We start from the raw sequence: 19,257 nt of genomic DNA on the forward strand, positions 1-19,257 counted from the left end.
TCCGAATGAATTCCAATAATCCCGAATGTCCCGAATCTCACTCACAAACTGACAATAATCTCAAAATAGTGTTAATCCAGTCAATGAGTTGCTTAGTATTTCCAATATATGATTTAACTAATACCTCTGGAAGTATATCTGAACACAACAATAAGTAACTTTACAGATTGGTATTATGATATGAATAGGTTTTGTTACCTCCACCTTATATAAAAACGCAAGACCAGGATGTGGGTAATGCGTTCCCTCTAGAACATTCTGAGGTCAACAAACCATGTCAACATATTTACAAATTCCCACTACCTTAAACTATAATCTATAATCATGGACAAAAGTTAGCTCAGTTAAAATAAAAGTTTGAGCACACATTATAGATATACACAAGTTTACCATTTTATAAATCAGTGTGCAGAATAGCCAGGTCAGTTGTAATTCCATCTGAATCTGATTCATGGATATGTCTTTGATATGATATTGTGTTGAACTGATCAGAGATCATGTCCGTCCGTCTGTCTGTCTATTTTCCTTGTATCATGAACTTCATTCACACTGAGCGAGGGGGAGAGATCATATTTGGCATGATGCTATTTAAGGAGGAGCCATTGACATGAACTATTTCCAATCCTGGATGCAGACCCACCAATCCCCAGGACGATTAGTTGGGGCGGATTTAAGGTCACATTGGCATATGTGTGGAGAATAATCTTTGCAACCCAAAATCCATTTGCACCGATTAAGGAAACGTGTTTTTATTTTGGTCCGATGTTTTCGGCGGATGAATATATGACAAGAAATGTGTAATTAGTGAATGGAGAATGATAATCTGAAAAAATGAACATTATGAATTTAAATTCTCCTTACACCCCGAAAACAATCCTCTATTTACGTATGCCCCTGTTTTCTTTCATTCGGTTTGTTGCATATTTCTCTTTTACCCTCTCTCTCTCTCTCTCTCTCTCTCTCTCTCTCTCTCTCTATATATATATATATATATATATATACATATGTGTATGTGTATGTGTGTGTGTGTTCTCCTTACACCCCGAAAACAATCCTCTATTTACGTATGCCCCTGTTTTATATATATATATATATATATATATATATATATATATATATATATATATATATACATATGTGTGTGTGTGTGTGTGTGTTTCTCAGACCTTTGTTATTTGAAACTCAATGAAGACTTTGCGTGTGTATATGTATATTGTTTGAATTTGTATGTGTGTGTGCCTGTATGTATATACCTTGAATATTAAACTATATATATATATGAAACGTGTACGAGTAAACTGTCATAAAATGATTTATAATGCAATGAGAGCATAAGGTGGCTATTGACTTAAAACAATGTGTGTTATTTTATAAACAACAAATGTAGTTTGTAATTGTATCAGCAATGTAATTATATACATTCAATAATGTAAACATAAACAACCAGTACATAACTAAAATCTAATATTTTACATTTAACATCAGAGACGCTAAATAGCAAATACTTGTAAAGCATAGAAATGCAATTGCATTGTTTCAGTCAAGTATCACTTATTATAACGGGAATATAGAAAATGTAATTGCATCGTTTGAATAATGTAATTACTTACAATAAGAGGAACATATACGGATATTAATGGAATGTAAAATACCTGAAAACTGACTATCATGCTCGACAAAATCTCGACATTTTAGTGTAGAAAACGATTCTTGACAGTGCCCTGACGTTTCCGTATATAAAATGGTCGAGACTTTTATATTGAAAATAAATAATGCTTGATGTTCCATCGACGTTTTTCGTTTATAAAATGGAACTTGGCAGTGCCTCCACATATTTAAAGTAGAAAAAATGTAAAGATTATAAAGAAGGATACAATGTTACATCTATATTTGTTCGTCTTTCGCTCTCCTGGTATAGCATGAATGAACACATTTAAATCTAAACATTTCAACGGTATAAAAAGTATTTTTTGTTTATCAGAATATAGCTTCTCTTTAACAGACTTTGCATGAATATGTAACCGTAACTTCTATGCAACCAAACGGATTACAAAAGGGTTTCATGTTATCAATAATTATGATCAGTCAATTGATTTTATAATTGACAATAAATTAGTTAATCAGATATGACATGCAAATATTAAACGTCATGAAAATGCTGCGTCAACAAACGTTCATACTATATTAAAACAAGACCTTCAGGCTCAATTGAGATTCTTTTGAAAAAATACATATCAAAAGTCTAACACAACTGTAATAAAAGAAAAATATGCACTAAAGTAATATTTTTATAATTGCATGGCAGATTTACAGCTTATTCATAAGACATCCAAGCAAAACAATGGTAGCACTTTCTAAGCAAAAAAAAAAACAACAACCAACCCTGGTGTATTACGTAAGCATCACAATGGAGTCTTTCTCGATCGATCAGTCGACCAGAATAGAACGATTTGACATTTTAAACAATGTTAGCGGAAAAGAAAGAAAGAAAGAAAGAAAGAAAGAAAGAATAAAAATAAATAAATAAATGAAACCATGTGAATGCATACGAAACGGCAGTCACTGATAAATAAATTACATGATTTATAGTCTATAAAGTTGATGAAGGAAACAAAACCAAAGGTATGTGTCATGTGGGACTAGTAAAAACTTGTATAGATGAAACCGAAACATAGCAAATGGTAATCGCAGTTTAAACTTGTTGTATCATTAAACTGTAAGAAGAAAATCATATTCCGTACATTTGAATAGAAACTCTCAGTTGTAAGTACAAAATCACATACCGTACCTAACAACAGAAACGCTGACTTGTAAGTACTAAAGAACTAAGTCATATGACGGAACTTCCAACAGTATCACAACCTTTTAGCAGATGCAAAAAAGAGGAATGTAGACATTACTTTGTCAGCAAATATTACCGAAAGCATTTATTTTCTGCCATGAAGAAATGTGCACTTCTCGGATCAAAAAAGTATCACATAAATTCCAATCTCCAGATCGCTTATATATGAATAAGCTGCCATTTCGACTAAGGTGCACCTTCTGTGTGATTATGACCTTGACCTTTATAGAAGAAGACGTTTTAAAAAAGCAATAAAGCTATCACACCACATTAATACGTTCCAATATTTCCGTTTTCTCTTCTTTTTTGCTCAGGAGAGTCATTTCCGTTTCATTTCTTCTCATAGAAGCTTCGTCTTGCTCCCCTAATCCTTTCTTGCAGAGGTGATACGTGACAGCTGCGTTGAATGTGTGGCTAACTACGCTGCTCGTAGATCGTATTCTGTCCCTGTATGGAAAACAAAGACAAACATCCAGGTAAGAAGCATGTCAATAAATATGCATTAGGAATCATATTTCGTGCCCTCAAATTCATACAAGATGTATCAACACATTCCAAGTCAAATACTTTAACAAACATTACTGTGTCAGTAGACAAAGCTTAAACGACTAAATTGACTTCATACTGTTGGATACAAATGACATGTATTGAGAAGATATGATTTTCGCAGCTTAATAAATACAGTATTGGCCTTAATCATTTCGCACTGATTCTAGTGACTTAAGCCACGATTTGCATTCGTACAGTAATTAGGATACAATGCCAATAGCAAGAAAATCGTTCTACGCGTGTGCGAAATTAACCTACATTTCCTTCAGTGTTTATTTACTTCCAAAACTACTTAATTTTGAATAGGATTCTAAATTCCTGAATATGAGGTACAGTGTTGTTGTTGTATTTAAAACAATGTTTAAAACAAACATTATTGACATATAATTATTTCAATCTGATTAAAATCAGATCTCTACTGTCTTACGTGAAGATTTGACAGCGACAGCTGATGGGTCATGCTCTGGTGATCTGCTGAACTACCTAATAAAAATGCAGCTTTCGGAAATTTGAAAGAGAATCGGATCGTTTGGCACACACTGATGCTCTTCAGCCATACTGCCAAGTCATCCAAACGCAAAGTTACAATACTTAATCTGATTGGCTGATAAAGTTATTATGGTAATTATCGTAATAATACAGGTCACCAGAATATGACAGCTAAGCGGTCGCTCTCGGATCTTCGCGTAGGACAGTGGAGATCGGATATTAATCAGACTGATAATTAATGTTAATTGAAATGGGACAATTAGACAGTAAAAACATACAGGGACAACACAGATTGCCCAAAACAAAAAGTAGACACTTTCGTTATTTTACTGAATCTTGGTGGCACGTACCATGTAAATTATTCCCCTTTATATTTGTTTTCACTCGTTTAATGTGATATCATATCAGCGCCATAACTATAACAAACTGCCTCCGTTAGTATAATAATTTGTTTCATTATTTAGTAGAAAATAAAATTTGTTAATTAGTAACTAATGGTTGATATACTCATCTTAAATCATAAATTTAATGTAGTCCCACAGAGCTAAAAATTAAATTCATTGAAAGTTGCAAGAGTTGAATTTGCGCATTCGAGAATTAAATACAGGCAGACAAATGAACGACCACACAGACGGACGGACAAAAAGGATTGATGCTGCATGCGTTCAGCCACATGCATGGAACATAAATAAAAATTATACTTACAGGTACCATTCTACTGCCAAGAGAAGAGCAATGTCCCCGACAGGTCTACTCATTGAGGTAAGAATCATGACAACCGCCATGACACTGGCGCTTGGAATGGAGGGCACAGTCATGGCAGCAATCGTTGTTAACAGCCTGTAGTAGTAGTAGTAGTAATAGTAGTTGTAGTTGGTGTTGTAGTAGTAACATTAATAATGCTAATAATAATAATAATACTAATAATAATAGTTGTTATTGTCGTTATTTATTATTAGTAGTAGTATTGTTATCAGTCTTATCATTGTCTTAATCTGACTGTCACTTTTCCAACAACAAATTCTGTAATAAGTATATCGGGGTGTATTCCGGTTTAAAATTGTAACTTTTCTTTGGCCATGGAAAGTCAACGGGCATTATGGCAATAATAGAAGGTGTACTTTATTTTTAAAAAATGCTTCCTAATAAAATTGAAAAAGTTAAAAAAATGAAATAGATTTAGACGTCTTTATTAAACAATCAAAATTTGCAAGTTACTCTCATTTAATATAGAACGATATCAGATACAGGTTTCGCGTTTAACTATATTGATATACTGCTAATTTTATGTTTGTTTTAGTTAGCAAGCTGAAACGTTTCTGCCGTATACTAACACACTGGCAGATACAGATGCACAGACTAAACAACCCCGATCATTAGCATCAGAAGTTATTGTTTTTGTAGAGTTTAACGCCATTTTTCAGCACACGATAGGCAATATATGACGGCCAGTATAAATGGTGGAGGAAGAACCCCGGAAAACCCTGGAAAGAACCACCGACCCACGAGAAGCTACTGGCACGCTTTCTCACATACAGCAACAGATATAAAAACACACACAAATACGAACACGCATGCTCACACATACAGATGCATGGAAGAAAACGTACCCAATCATTAGTATATCCCCAATGCTGATGGAGGAACCTGATAGATTAGCAATGAAGACGCAGGAACTGGCGATGTACACAGCGCCACCATTGCAGCTAAGCGTGACGCTAAATGGGATAACGAAGCGGACAACTCTTTTATCAATTTTCTGCTTCTCTTCACAGACATGGTTCATCTCTGGAATGGCAACCGCCCTATGACACATGATTAGGATAAACTTGAGCGTAAATTATAAAAGATATCGTAATCTTGTACAATTAATTATTTAAATACGAACATCTGAAATGTACACTTGCCTCTAAATTTCTTCCTGATTTTATTTATATCTAAACAATGACAATCAACGTTCCTAAATTTGACTCGTTGCGTAAAATAGACAACCGTAAACTTTATACATTTACCATACCAGAATTAAATTATCATTGTAATCTTATAATAATTTTTACAACTTCGACATAATGAAATATGTCCATAATCAGCAAAAATCAGTTCTCATTAATCACTTACACATAATGATTCCAAAACAATAATTTTCAAAACGCATGCCGATCAAGTCAGCTTCAGTAACTTTCATTATCTGTACAGCTGATAAGAAATTATGTGAAGGCTTTTTTCTCTAAATTGTTGTCGGCTGACGTTATGTTTTACCTTCTTTAGCTGACTAGTTTTCTAAATTAGAAAAATCACTGTTTTAAGTTATTTGGTGAGGTTAAATATGAAAATACCGTGGGAAGCAATCTACAAAGGATGACACTACAACATGGCAGCCGATAACAATTGTAAAATGACACTACAACATGGCAGCCGATAACAATTGTAAAATGACACTTCAGCATGGCAGCCGATAAATATGGTAAAATGACACTACAACATGGCAGCCGATAACAATTGTAAAATGACACTACAGCATGGCATCCGATAACTATGGTAAAATGACACTACAACATGGCAGCCAATAACTATGGTAAAATGACAATACAACATGGCCACCGATAACAATGGTAAAATGACACTGCAAAATTGCAGCCGATAACGACGGTAAAATGACACTGCAACATAGCAGCCGATAACAATGGTAAAATGACAATACAACATGGCCGCCGATAGCAATGGTAAAATGACACTACAGCATGGCAGCCGATTACTGTGGTAAAATGACAATACAACATGGCCGTCGACAACAATGGTAAAATGACACTACAACATGGCAGCCGTTACAATGCAACATAGCAGCCGATAACGATGGTAAAATCTTGTTCACGCCTAATTTTACCAAACGTATAAAGACTTATGAAAACGTAATTTTGATGAAATAGTGACGCGTTTGCTTTGGCAAGTAAAGTAACTATTTTTTCACTCAGTTTCGTTTTTATCTTTTTTTTCTTCTTCTGTAAAATATGTAATAATTAACTAATAGATTTTCCGTTTATCATTGATTTCTTTTTTATATAAAGACGTAATATTAAGCCCATAATAAAATACTGCTGCACTAATAAATTTAATTTTTTTTCTCGATGAAATTCAATACATTAGCTCTGACCACGCGTTTGCATAGACTACCTTGTTGTTCTATTAAGTAAAGTCATGGACATAACATATCAGACGTTAAGGAAAGTGCTTTCTTCCTTTTCTGGAAATAGTTGCCTTTGAAAGCAATGAAGTGAATAGTTAGTACCAGTGCCGGATTACTAAATAGTCAGAGTAGGTACCGACCTAGGGGCCACGCGACAACGGATCAAAATAATACTGATAAAACGTATTAGGAGTTAATTTGCAAGGAAGGCCCCAAGATTTAAACTGCCTAAGGACCTAATGGCCTCGACAGAGTTTAATCCGGTAATGGCTAGTACCTGTGATATTTCCGGAGGAGGCAAATTTTCGCCTTCCCGCTTTATCGTCTTAAGTCAAATCGCAGAGGCTAAATTTAGTAACAAGAGACTGATGATGCTTCTTGCTCTCCAGAGTTTCACATTTCGACGTTATACATATCTCCAAGAAAAATCAACAACAAAAAAGGTAATTATTCTTCTTAAGGACCTCAGAAACATTAAACAACGCCTGATTGGTTACAATGGCATAGTAATACATTGAAACCAAAGCATGCCCATAACAAATGGAAAATACATGAAATTTAAACTTACGTGCTAGTTGTTGCGAACGCAATCATCCATGGCCTAGCGATGCTCATCAGAAATGTGAAAGGGTTTCTCCTGGTGAAAATGAAAAGCGTAAGAGGCATCATGACGATCTGGTGAATAGCAATTCCAATAGTCACGCATGCGATGAACATGCCAAGCTGACTGAACACATTCCGAACATCTGCTACACTGGCCACTGACACGGCAATAAGGCTTGTCACTCCAATCGGGGTCGCCCTTAAAAATATAAGAAATGGTTATTATCAATTAATTTCTTATCAAACAATAGCAGGATAAGAAGCATTTAAATCTTCCAACTTTTGCATTTAACAATTAATATATTTAGAATAATCGCCGTGGATTAGACCTTTTCCTAAGAAATCGGAGAAAGTCGTCTTGATAAAGATACTCCGCAGATATCTTATCTGCGTTTTGCTTCGAAAAGGATTTTTTTTTAAATATCCTAAATTGATTGGGTTTTTCTGTTTTTTGTTTTTGTTTGGTTCCTTACAACATGAAGGTTCTATTAATAGTGCCGAGGGAAGTAATGTGCTATGCCCAAGGACATACTTATTGTGGTCCGTTTGGGGTTATCCGATGGTAGATCCAGTATTGCCTTCACTAACTGATGTTATTAATACCTCTCTCTCATTAGGGGAATTCCCATCATTTTTCAAAACTGCCATTGCAACGCCTCTGCTGAAGAAACCAACACTAGACCATAACGATTTAAAAAAACTACTGCCCAGTTTCTAATCTCCCATTCATATAAAAAATCTTAGAAAAGTTTATTCTATTCGACCTTGTATCTCATCTGAATTCCAACAGTCCTTTTATCAATGTACATTCTGCATATCGCCCTTGCCACAGTACTGAAACTACTCTTCTAAAAGTAGTTAATGACATTCTCTCTGTTTTGGATAGCGGAAAGATTACAGTCCTCACCCTCCTTGATTTGTCTGCAGCATTTTACACAATAGACCATGATATATTACTTCACCGTCTCCAACACGTATATGGAATTCATGATACAGCCTTACTGTGGTTCAAGTCCTACTTGGTCAACATGACACAAATTGTATCTGCAAATGGAATACACTCCAGCCCAGTTGATCTATGGTGTGGTGTTCCACAGGGGTCTGTTCTTGGACCTGTTCTCTTCATTCTGTACACTCAGCGGCCCTCAAGTGTCATTGATCATCATCCAGTGTCTCACCAATTGTATGTTGACGACACCCAAATATACAACTCTAGCCACCCAACTGAAGTTGATACTACCATCCAAGGTGTAGAGAGGTACATTTCTGATGTGAAATCATGGATGACATGTAACAAGCTGCAGATAAATGATTATAAAATCGAGGCCATTCCGAATACAGCACAAATACTTTCTCATTCACATCCTTTACCTCAAACAATAAATATCAGCAACACCAACATTAAATTCACACAATCAGTACGAAACCTAGGTCTTACTCTGGACAGTACTCTCACATTGCACCAACATGTCATGAACGTATGCAAGGCTGCATATCTTGAGCTGAGACGTACCAGCCCCATTCGCAAATATCTTTCAGTTGATGCCACTAAAACACTTGTGTGTCCATTAGTACTTTCAAGACTGGACTATGGTAACTCAGTTCTGTCTGGTTCATCTCAATATCTACTCCAAAAACTTCAAAACGTTCGAAACACAGCTGCTCGGATCATACTTAGAGTACCACGATCAGAGCACACCTCCCCGATGCTCTGTACCCTACACTGGCTATCCATTCGATCCAGAATCAAACACAAAATTTGTTTCACTGACGGACTCTAGTCCAACATACCTATCTGGCCTCACCCATGTGTGCACACCAGCAAGATACTTACGCTCCTCTTCTGACAATCGTATACTCATTATTCCCGCTATGAAAACAAAGTCATACGGACATCGTTCTTTTGCATACCAGGGCCCGGCAACGTGGAATGAATTACCCACTGAACGTAGACACAGACACAGTGATCACATAAAAGAGTGCTCTCAAAACTCACTTATTTCGACTGCAAGTACAAACTTAAAGACCTAATAACGTTTCCTACCTTAAATATTCTCAGCATGTTTTTTATGTTATCTAGTTTCATGGTGTTTGTGGTTGTACTCATATCATTATATGTTTTTTATCTTATAGGTATTGTCTAATGTTGTAAAGCGCTTAGAGCTTCTAAAGATTAGGGGCTATAAAAAGTCATTATTATTATTATTATTATTATTAGATATCGAATCCGCTTCCCTCAGTTCACAAGGATAAAGCGCTTATCGCTGGGTCATCGCTATTTGGACAGAACGAGTTCAGTTGATTATATTAAAGCGCTCATAATTCAACTTACCACATCAGCCAACGAACAACAACAACAACGGTATCGGAGCAAGCAACGAAGAAATCCAGAAAAGGTTTCCCCTTCTCCTTCAACGACCCAGCCGCGATACCCAATAGGCTTGCAGCCAAAATCATACCTGGAAAAAAAAGAATAAAAAAACACAATAAAAACTACCCAAAACGGCTAGAATATATTTTTTTTTTTTTCTTTATTTTTTATTTATTTATTGCCCTTATCGTTTACTTTTTGCAACTATTTTATTTTGACCAATCCATTTTGGTGGCTTACATGAACCGTTCCAATACGTTTATAAATGTGATGCAAAAATGTTGAATAAAACCATTTAAAAAATAAAAAACAGAATCAGTGCCAATGTTTATCTCACGGTTAGGGCTCCCCAGTGGCCGAGTGGCCGTTACGGATCACTGCCATCTCACCTCTGTCTGCGTGGGTTCGAGTCTAGGATTCGGCCAATGTGGGTATGTGAGAAAGCTTGCCAGTAGCTTCTCGTGTATCGGTGGTTCTTTCCGAGGTATTCCGGGCCATCCTCCGCCATTAATACTGGCCGCCATGCATAGCCTATCGTGTGCTGAAAACCCCAAAACAACAACAACAACAACAACAATCTCACGGTTACACTTAAATAATCGAAAATACTTTCTACAATGCAAGCCCCCATTTGCCACTGATAAAAGTATGCCTTTACCGTCATTAGTAGCTTATAAGTGGGATTCATCTGCAAACAACATAGACCTTGACCTGAAGTCGCATAGTCAGGGTTTGTTTCTTTTTCTCTTTTTTTCTTTCTCCTAATTACTCCTAACACGCTGGATAGTACCAGATCTGCCGGTTCATTATGATACGGCATATATGGGTCCATAAACCTGCAGTTGGACATGACCTATAAGCGACTATATGCGGTAATTCTCTTACTTCTTCAGTCTGTAAAACACCAGCGAATTTACCTATATTTAACACAAAGATTGATAATCAAAATAATGACCATGAAAATATGTTCTTCCAAGGAATGTTTTAATATAATTCATAATGTTAAATTAAATTAAATATGACATCGTTTCGAGACAACCTTGATAACGCATTATTTCTAATTATTTTTTCTTTCAAACTGCGCCTGTCATAAGGTATACTACGTAAGTCTACATGTACCTAATGTAAATTCAGTACGAAAATGAATTATTTTAAATGATATTTAAAAATTAAAATGCCAGGTCTCTATGCATACCAATGATATTAGCAGCATCTGTTTTTCCTATCTCTTTGGTCAAAATAAAACATGCTTCTGTGATAGAAGTTCCATTGGTAAAATTTTGGGATCCACTAATATCTTCTTTGTAATACCGAGTCTGGGTCTTTCTGAAAGCCGCTTCTACCAAATTGTCAGGAAAGATGTTTCTGCAAAAAAAAGATTAAATAAAAACAAGCTATTGCCTCGCATGCACTGAATATCACTATATTGGCGTATTAATATTTGTTTGTTTATTTATTTATTTAGTTATTTATTTATTTTAACCATAGCAAGAACCCATCAATATCAGCTGATTACTTTTAATATCTGCGCTTTGAGGATACTGTAGACATGAGCTATCGCCAATGCGATCCTGTTTCAAGTTGACTCCAAAACTATGATAGTTGACGTGAGACATTTTAACCGCTGGTCCTCTTTGAGGACTTTGATGGTGGTTTGGGACGTGTGGGTGAGGTTGGCTGTCAGAAGGGAGAGAGACAGATAGAAATAGAGAGAGAGTGAAGGAAGATTTCAGGAACGATATACCTCTCAGCGAACTGTGATCACGACATGTTTACATTAACATCTGAATCTCTCATACGCAGACATAATGCAGTTTATCAAACTTATTACATTATAATGAAATATGAAACGGATCATCGGCTCTTGCTTATAAAAATGTAAGCGCTAAAACTTTATTTTCAACAAACTTACCTGATTAAGTCAGCCAAGATATCTTGGGTTTGTAAAGCATTTTCCACCTTGGAGTTACTTTGTGGAGTACCACCTGCTCCTATACAGAAAGGAAATATATATATATATATATATATATATATATATATATATATATATATATATATATATATATATATATATATATATATATATATGTGTGTGTGTGTGTGTGTGCGTGTGTGTGTGTGTGTGTGTGTGCTTTCGACTTAATGAGACTTTTTCAAAGATAAATACAAAACAGAGACTAGACAAACAAATATAACATAAAACAGAAAAACAGTTGTGTTTGCAAAACTTTATATGACTATTTCTACAGATATTAAACCCCTTTAAATTTATTATGTTTCGACTAGTTTGTTTCAACTTGTGGATGCTAACAATTTTCAGTAATCTATCTTGAGTTAATTATGCAAAAGGCAATAACCTTGAATGTTGCAATGCATAATGAAGTAGTCTTATCAAACCAATTACCACAAAGCAGGTATTTTTCGCAAGTCAACCATTTGCCGAGTTTGCGCAAAAGTAGGAGATTACAGTTTGGTCTACGATTATTAGCAAATGCTTATTCATAGGGGCTACAATATTTAACAAGGAACAGTTTCAAGAGATTTATTTTCATGATCTCACTCGGAGACTGCTAAATTGTAAGAAATTATCCATATCTCACTATGGGACCGCTAAATTAATAATAGTCTCCACATCTCACTCTGAGACGGCAAAATTGTTAGTATTATACATCGCTCAACCCCCCCCCATTTATTATAGTATTTGAAAGTTCATAATTAAAAGAGAAACGAAAATCTATGGAAAAATATTCAGTTTTGATGGCAAAGAAGTTGCAGTGAAATATTACCCAGTTTAATGTTCAACCCCAGATACTTTGGATTTCAGAACGCGTTAGAATAATTGCATAAAAATGTTTGGACTGGTTATATGTTAAAATCTATCAGTTCAATTGTCAAAAGAACAGCTTTAAATATCCACTATACATGGATTATGTATGAGGTAAGTGATACTTAACAACAACAACACTGAGGGCATTTGTATCGAGGATATACCTGGTTTAATTATGAAGGAAAGGGTCAGGTCAAAGCACCCCTGAGGACATTTGACTTACTTAGTTTACGTATGAGATAGAACGACGGGCCAACATCAACAATGAGGACGTTTGAATCGAAGATATATCTGGTTTATGTGTGCGTGTAAGGAGCACTCAGTCACAACGCTGAGAATATTTGAAGCTATGACGTACCTGGTTTGAGTGTGAGCGTAAGGAGCACACCAATCACGGCGCTGAGAATGTTTGAAGGTAGGACGTACCTGGTTAAGCATGTGTGTAAAAGCACTCAAGCACAACGCTGAGAATATTTGAAGCTATGACGTACCTGGTTTGAGTGTGAGTGTAAGGAGCACACCAATCACGACGCTGAGAATGTTTGAATGTAGGACGTACCTGGTTCAAGTATGAATGTAAGATCACTCATCACGACGCTGAGAATGTTTGAAGTTAGAACGTACCTGGTTTGAGTGTGAGGGTAAAGAGCACACCAATCACGACGCTGAGAATGTTTGAAGTTAGAACATACCTGGTGTAAGTATGGGTGTAAGAGTACTCCATCACAACGCTGCGAATGTCTGAAACTAGGACGTACCTGATTTAAGTATGTGTGTAAGGAGCACTCAGTCACAATGCTGGAATGTTTGAAGCTAGGACGTACCTGGTGTCAGTTCAAGGTGCACACCAATCACGACGCTGAGAATGTTTGAAGGTAGGACGTACCTGGTTTAAGTATGAGTGTAAGAGCACTCAATCACAACGCTAAGAATGTTTGAAGCTAGGACGTACCTAGTTTAAGTATGAGTAATAGCACTCAATCACAACGCTGAGAATGTTTGAAGCTAGGACGTACCTAGTTTAAATATGAATGTAAGAGCACTCAATCACATCGCTGAGAATGTTTGAAAACTAGGACGTACCTGGTTTGAGTGTAAGGTGCACACCAATCACAACGCTGAAAATGTTTGAAGCTCTGACGTACCTGGTTTAAGTATAAGGGCAAGAGACAGGCCAACAGCAGCGCTGAGGACGTTTGAAGCTAGGATGAAGATGAATGATACCAAACTTATCTTGCCATTCGATTTGGGATCCATCGATGCAGTGCCTGTAAAAGAATGAATAGTTCAATGCATACGTACTTAATTTACATAAGTACAGACAGACAAACAGCAATCAACTATAGTTGTAAATACGCACAATGCTTCCATGAATATTTACTTGTTTACATAGATACATGCGTGCATGATCACATACACATGCACGCAAACATTGTCATACATAATTTTTAATATACGTTTACATAACAAATATGAGATGGTAAAAATGTCTTCAATAATAATTATTAAATCGCATCTGCATTTCTTCCACGCAGATGTGATTGATGATTCAATAATAAACACAGTTTATTTGAACGTTTGACTGACGTTCAGACGTTCACGCTTTTGTGATATTGAGAAACATACCTGCGACCACACTGCAGAATATCAGGGGTACAATCATCATTTTTAGCATTCGTAGGTACAGCTCACCACCAAAACCTAAAAATACAAATGTTGGTGTGCCTATACAGCGAAACATGCCAATATAGATCCTAAAGTGTATATAGAGCCAGCATAATTACAAAAGTGGGCCAAAACGATAATGGATAGATAGATAGATAGATAGATAGATAGATAGATAGATAGATAGATAATGTTCCAAGACAAATATATAATATGTTCTGGAAATAACAAAGCACGGAGCAAATATGTATTAGACCTATTTAAAAGTCTACATTGGGCCCTAATACATGTTTAGAAATTTAAATAATTACATAATTTGTTAAAGTAAATATATAAAATATTTGCACCTAATGCAAAATCGATCAAGGTAACCTTTAGTTGATATGCACCTTAATGTCAGAGAACAAAAATAATATTTTAAAAATCATACAAACGGATTAATTATACTTGGCAGATATACATACCAAGCCACATTAGCACAGTTTCAGAAGGCCGTGCCTCACGAACTGAAAAGCCAAGTACAAAGCCAAGAACGACTCCGAGTACCGTCAAAAGAAGCAGTGAATTCTTCTTCAGAAATCTAATACAGCCACCTTGTCTTCTCTTGGATGACATCGATAAAGAAGATGTCGAACACGACGGCGATGATCCTTCATCGTAACCATCATCGAACTTGTATTTTTCAATATGTTTTCCAGTCAAAAGATCTGTGTTCATTTATATACGAGTCTGAAAAGGAAAAAATAAGGAACAACCGTTAAGCGGGGTTTTGATTCATGTTGACTAGTGTACACACATGGGATGCTGGAGACAAAACATGGCTCTCATTGCAATGAAACTGATTGCCTTTCTATCTTGATTTCTCGGTAAGACACTTTTAAATTTTCAAATTCATACATGTAGTAAATACTAGCAGATAACAGGCAAATACTGAATAGACACATAGGTACAGTAGTCCCCCTCTTGAACGGCCCCCCTGACCAGCGGCTACCCGCTCCTTACAGCTAGAATCCGTTGGCACCGACGAGTTTGTGTTCAAAAGTACAGCAGCAGGGAAGTTCTACAGACCAGACCGTTCCAACAAAAAAAAACCTTCTATGAGAACATTTTCTGCAGAAACCTCAGAAAACAGAAATAAACCTTTCCAGAAAAACTAATTTGCGTAAATTCAACCCCTAATGCAATTTTTGTGTGCGAATTATGTCATTCTGGACAATAGAAAAAATATGATTTTTCGGGGGGGGGTGGAAAAATGATCGGGTGTCGATGAAGTTTGCAAGGGAAAGGCTGCAAATTTATGAGTAAATCTGATCAAGACCGACTCGATACCTACTACGAGGATCATGAAGATTAATCGTGACAAAACCGTGTGGTGTTGCCTGAGCGTGACTGAAGAAATTTTTGAATTTATTTATATCCATATCGCCGTTGCACCAAGTCTGATGAATGTTTCTTAGCGTGTGAGTATCAACGCCATTGAACATTGATAAGATATTACAATTGTCTCTAATAACCTTTGGAATTTGCGTATATCGCTGTGTCACGTAAATCACATCGGTATTCTTGTGTCGGCCACGCGAAAATATCCTAGCTGGGTTAGTTTGCTTATCCAGCATTACATCATCGAAAACAACAAGATTATTAACATCGCCATCTAAATTTTCTACCGATGGAGCTTCATTGATATCCGTTATAAATTCTATTGTTCCTTCTTCAGTATTATCGCTAAATTCCTTCAGTACTTGATAACATCTTTGATCATCAACAGATGGCGCAACCAAATACAATTTGTCCCATTTTAGCCATCGCATTATCAAATTCAATAACAATTGTGTCTTTCCAGATCCCGACGGTCCAATGATTATCATTCTTATCGAATTTGGTAATGCCGCGGTGTGTTTTACTTGCTCGCGTTTTTTCGTGGCTGAAAAATCAATTACATTCATGTTATTAGAATACATGGATCTATATTGTGTTAAGTGTCGCACTCGAACTGCTACGATAAATCCAATCGAAGTCGTTACACGCAACAACAGGAATGCAATTAAGGGAGAATGCGCGGTTTGTGGAACAAGTAAATTTAGATTTGTAAAAAAAAAAGTAGAACCGGAGGAGACATCGCTGCCTCCTTAACAAATCTGCCTGGAGCTCCCTGGGCGAAATATCCCGGAGAGAAGCATCTACCAGGATATAATTACTGCGGACCTGGTACAAGGCTAGATATAAGACTTAACGATAATAATCAACCAAATCCTGGCGAGGATCCAGTAAACGCTATCGATAACGCATGCTACTATCACGATCTTGCATATCGCAGCGGAGATTTACAACAAAGACATCTCGCTGATATTAAATTAATTCACGCAATAGATGCTATTCCTGATAAAAATTTCAAAGAGAAATTGGCAACTTGGTTAATAAAAGGAGCAATGAAAGGTAAATTAGTACTAGGTGCTGGTAATTTATAATGGAGCAAATATATTATTCTCCGCGAGGATTTTGGCGAGGAAAATCAGCAATAGCCAAACTTGCCAAGGCAGCAAAAGTAAAGCAATTTGTCGCTGAATCGTGGTTATCGAGACAAGCAGTTTGGCAAATTTATCTTCCTCCGCCTAAGAAAATATCATATGCGAGTTTCTCTGTCAGCGTCCCTAATGAAGTCCATCAGGCTGATTTAATGTTTCTTCCTTACGATACCGTCGACGGAGTCACATATAAATACGTGTTGACGGTTGTTGATATCGCTAGCAGATACAAGGAAGCGGAACCGTTATCGAATAAAACAGCAACAGAGATTGCTAAGGCGTTTAGCGAAATTTATTCACGATCTCCATTAACATGGCCGAAACTTCTCCAGGTTGATCCAGGTCGAGAATTTCTTGGCGCGGTTACTTCACTGATGAAAAAGAATAATGTTAAAATCCGTCGCGGTATTGTAGGTGTTCATCACAATCAAGCTATCGTTGAAAGATTCAATAAAACTCTTGCAGAACGATTATTCGGATATCAGTACGCGAGAGAATTTATCCAAGATAAACGATCTCACGATTGGGTAACAAGATTACCTCACGTGATTAACGCACTAAATAACGAAGTAACACGAACAATATCAATGAAGCCCGCAACTGCAATTACAAAACTAAATATACCACTAAAGCGAAGTTCCACAAATCCGCCTGTGCTAGGTAGTGTTATTGTAAGATATTTATATAAGGAGGGGGAAGCCGAGGGTGGCAGAAAAAGAGCAACTGATCCAACTTGGAGCGTTACGACACATAAAATATCAGCTGTAACAAGATCATCAGGAAGACCAGCAATTTATTTTCTAGATTCGCCAGCACCACAACGAGGATTTACCAAAGAGGAATTACAAATAATACCGAAGGATACTCAATTACCACCGTCGTCGTTAATGTGAAATTTAATTCTACCTAACTGAGATAATTTTCTTACTCGAGAAACTGCTAGATAAACTAAATTCGACCAGGAAATTCTATCATCGACTATCCAGACCTGGCCATCTACTGTTAATCCCTGCGATGAATGTATCGTTGCTGCGTATCCGAGTTTCCATGGAGATTTTTCCGCGTTTATCGCATCATTGATAAGATTAATATCAACGAAAATAATATCATTCAAAACCATTATTTTTTCTTCTCCGCATGGCAAAATAACATTAATATTTTGTTTCCTGGTATCAGCGGGCCTGTAGCACAACGGTACCTGCAATGTTGGAAATTTCTCACAATGAAGTTTGAATAACATTTCCTGAATAGCATCGCGAACAATTTTTCTGCTAGCAACAATCAGATGATCTGGACGCCACAAATTTAGAAAATTATCCATCGAAGTCTCGTCGATTATTTTTCTCATTACATCGCATTGAAATTTATTAGGTTGTAATCGAATCATTTTTTTAAACTTGGTCAGTAAAATATCATTAGATCTATAATCAGCATCAATCTCTTCATAATAATCCACAAAGTTCCTAAGCCACTCGTGAGGAGATTCACCATCAATAGGATCTGGTTGGCCGTGATCTCCGCACATTATTACTGCGGTGTTTTTTTCTTCCAGCCAACCCAGGAACGATTTTAACGTGACAAGACTTACCGTACAAATTTCATCAAATATTATAATTTTATTGATATATTTGTTTCCCATGCGAGCCGAATCCCACAATCCACCGCTGTACTTGAAATAACTATGATACGTACAAGAATTAACGCCGCGTTGTCTTATTTCTCTCGCTAATCTGTGAGTTGGAGTCAACACGATCATATCAGAGTTTGAAAATAAGTTTATTGCTCGTGTTGTTTTACCACTACCGCCAGGACCGTTCATGTAGACAAATTTACTTCGTGAAATCGGATCGAACGCAGATGCTGCTGTTGATACTTCATCGCATTTATCCTTATGAAACTTATCGCAATCTTCCACATCAGCGTCTTCGCAATAATCTAGAATATCCTCGTTTTTTATTCTCCAAGTTCCCCAGGAACCATCGGTGATTAAATTTTCCAGCCTGTGTTGAAATTTCTTATCGATATAAAACGAATCCGTTGCAACTCTTACCGCGATATCAGAAAATTTATTTATCATCGACAGCAAATTAATACTCACATAAGCTAGCATCGATGATCTTAAATGAGTATATTGCGCTGATTCTCCATCGAGATAACTAATCACGGTACCCAACTTCGTTCCATCAATAATAATATTTTCTC

General features: G+C 36.4%; 1 protein-coding gene across 1 annotated transcript in view; it reads right to left on the bottom strand.

The window, feature by feature from the left end:
* Positions 1-1,299: 1,299 nt before the first annotated feature.
* LOC149800159 (excitatory amino acid transporter-like) overlaps positions 1,300-19,257 on the bottom strand; it is a 36,341-nt gene continuing 18,383 nt past the window's right edge. The window contains exons 2-11 of the mRNA XM_089959757.1: positions 14,995-15,259; positions 14,492-14,566; positions 14,011-14,133; positions 11,951-12,029; positions 11,234-11,403; positions 10,000-10,126; positions 7,633-7,866; positions 5,491-5,685; positions 4,586-4,720; positions 1,300-3,289 (exon numbers count right to left, since the gene is read on the bottom strand). Coding sequence (XP_089815883.1) covers positions 3,103-3,289; positions 4,586-4,720; positions 5,491-5,685; positions 7,633-7,866; positions 10,000-10,126; positions 11,234-11,403; positions 11,951-12,029; positions 14,011-14,133; positions 14,492-14,566; positions 14,995-15,247 — 1,578 coding nt within the window. The 5' untranslated portion in view covers positions 15,248-15,259 and the 3' untranslated portion in view covers positions 1,300-3,102. The remainder of the gene's footprint in view (positions 3,290-4,585; positions 4,721-5,490; positions 5,686-7,632; positions 7,867-9,999; positions 10,127-11,233; positions 11,404-11,950; positions 12,030-14,010; positions 14,134-14,491; positions 14,567-14,994; positions 15,260-19,257) is intronic.

The sequence above is a fragment of the Sinohyriopsis cumingii genome, chromosome 5 (genome assembly GCF_028554795.1).
Source record: "Sinohyriopsis cumingii isolate HCF-2022 chromosome 5, ASM2855479v2, whole genome shotgun sequence".
Taxonomy (NCBI): Eukaryota; Metazoa; Mollusca; class Bivalvia; order Unionida; family Unionidae; genus Sinohyriopsis; species Sinohyriopsis cumingii.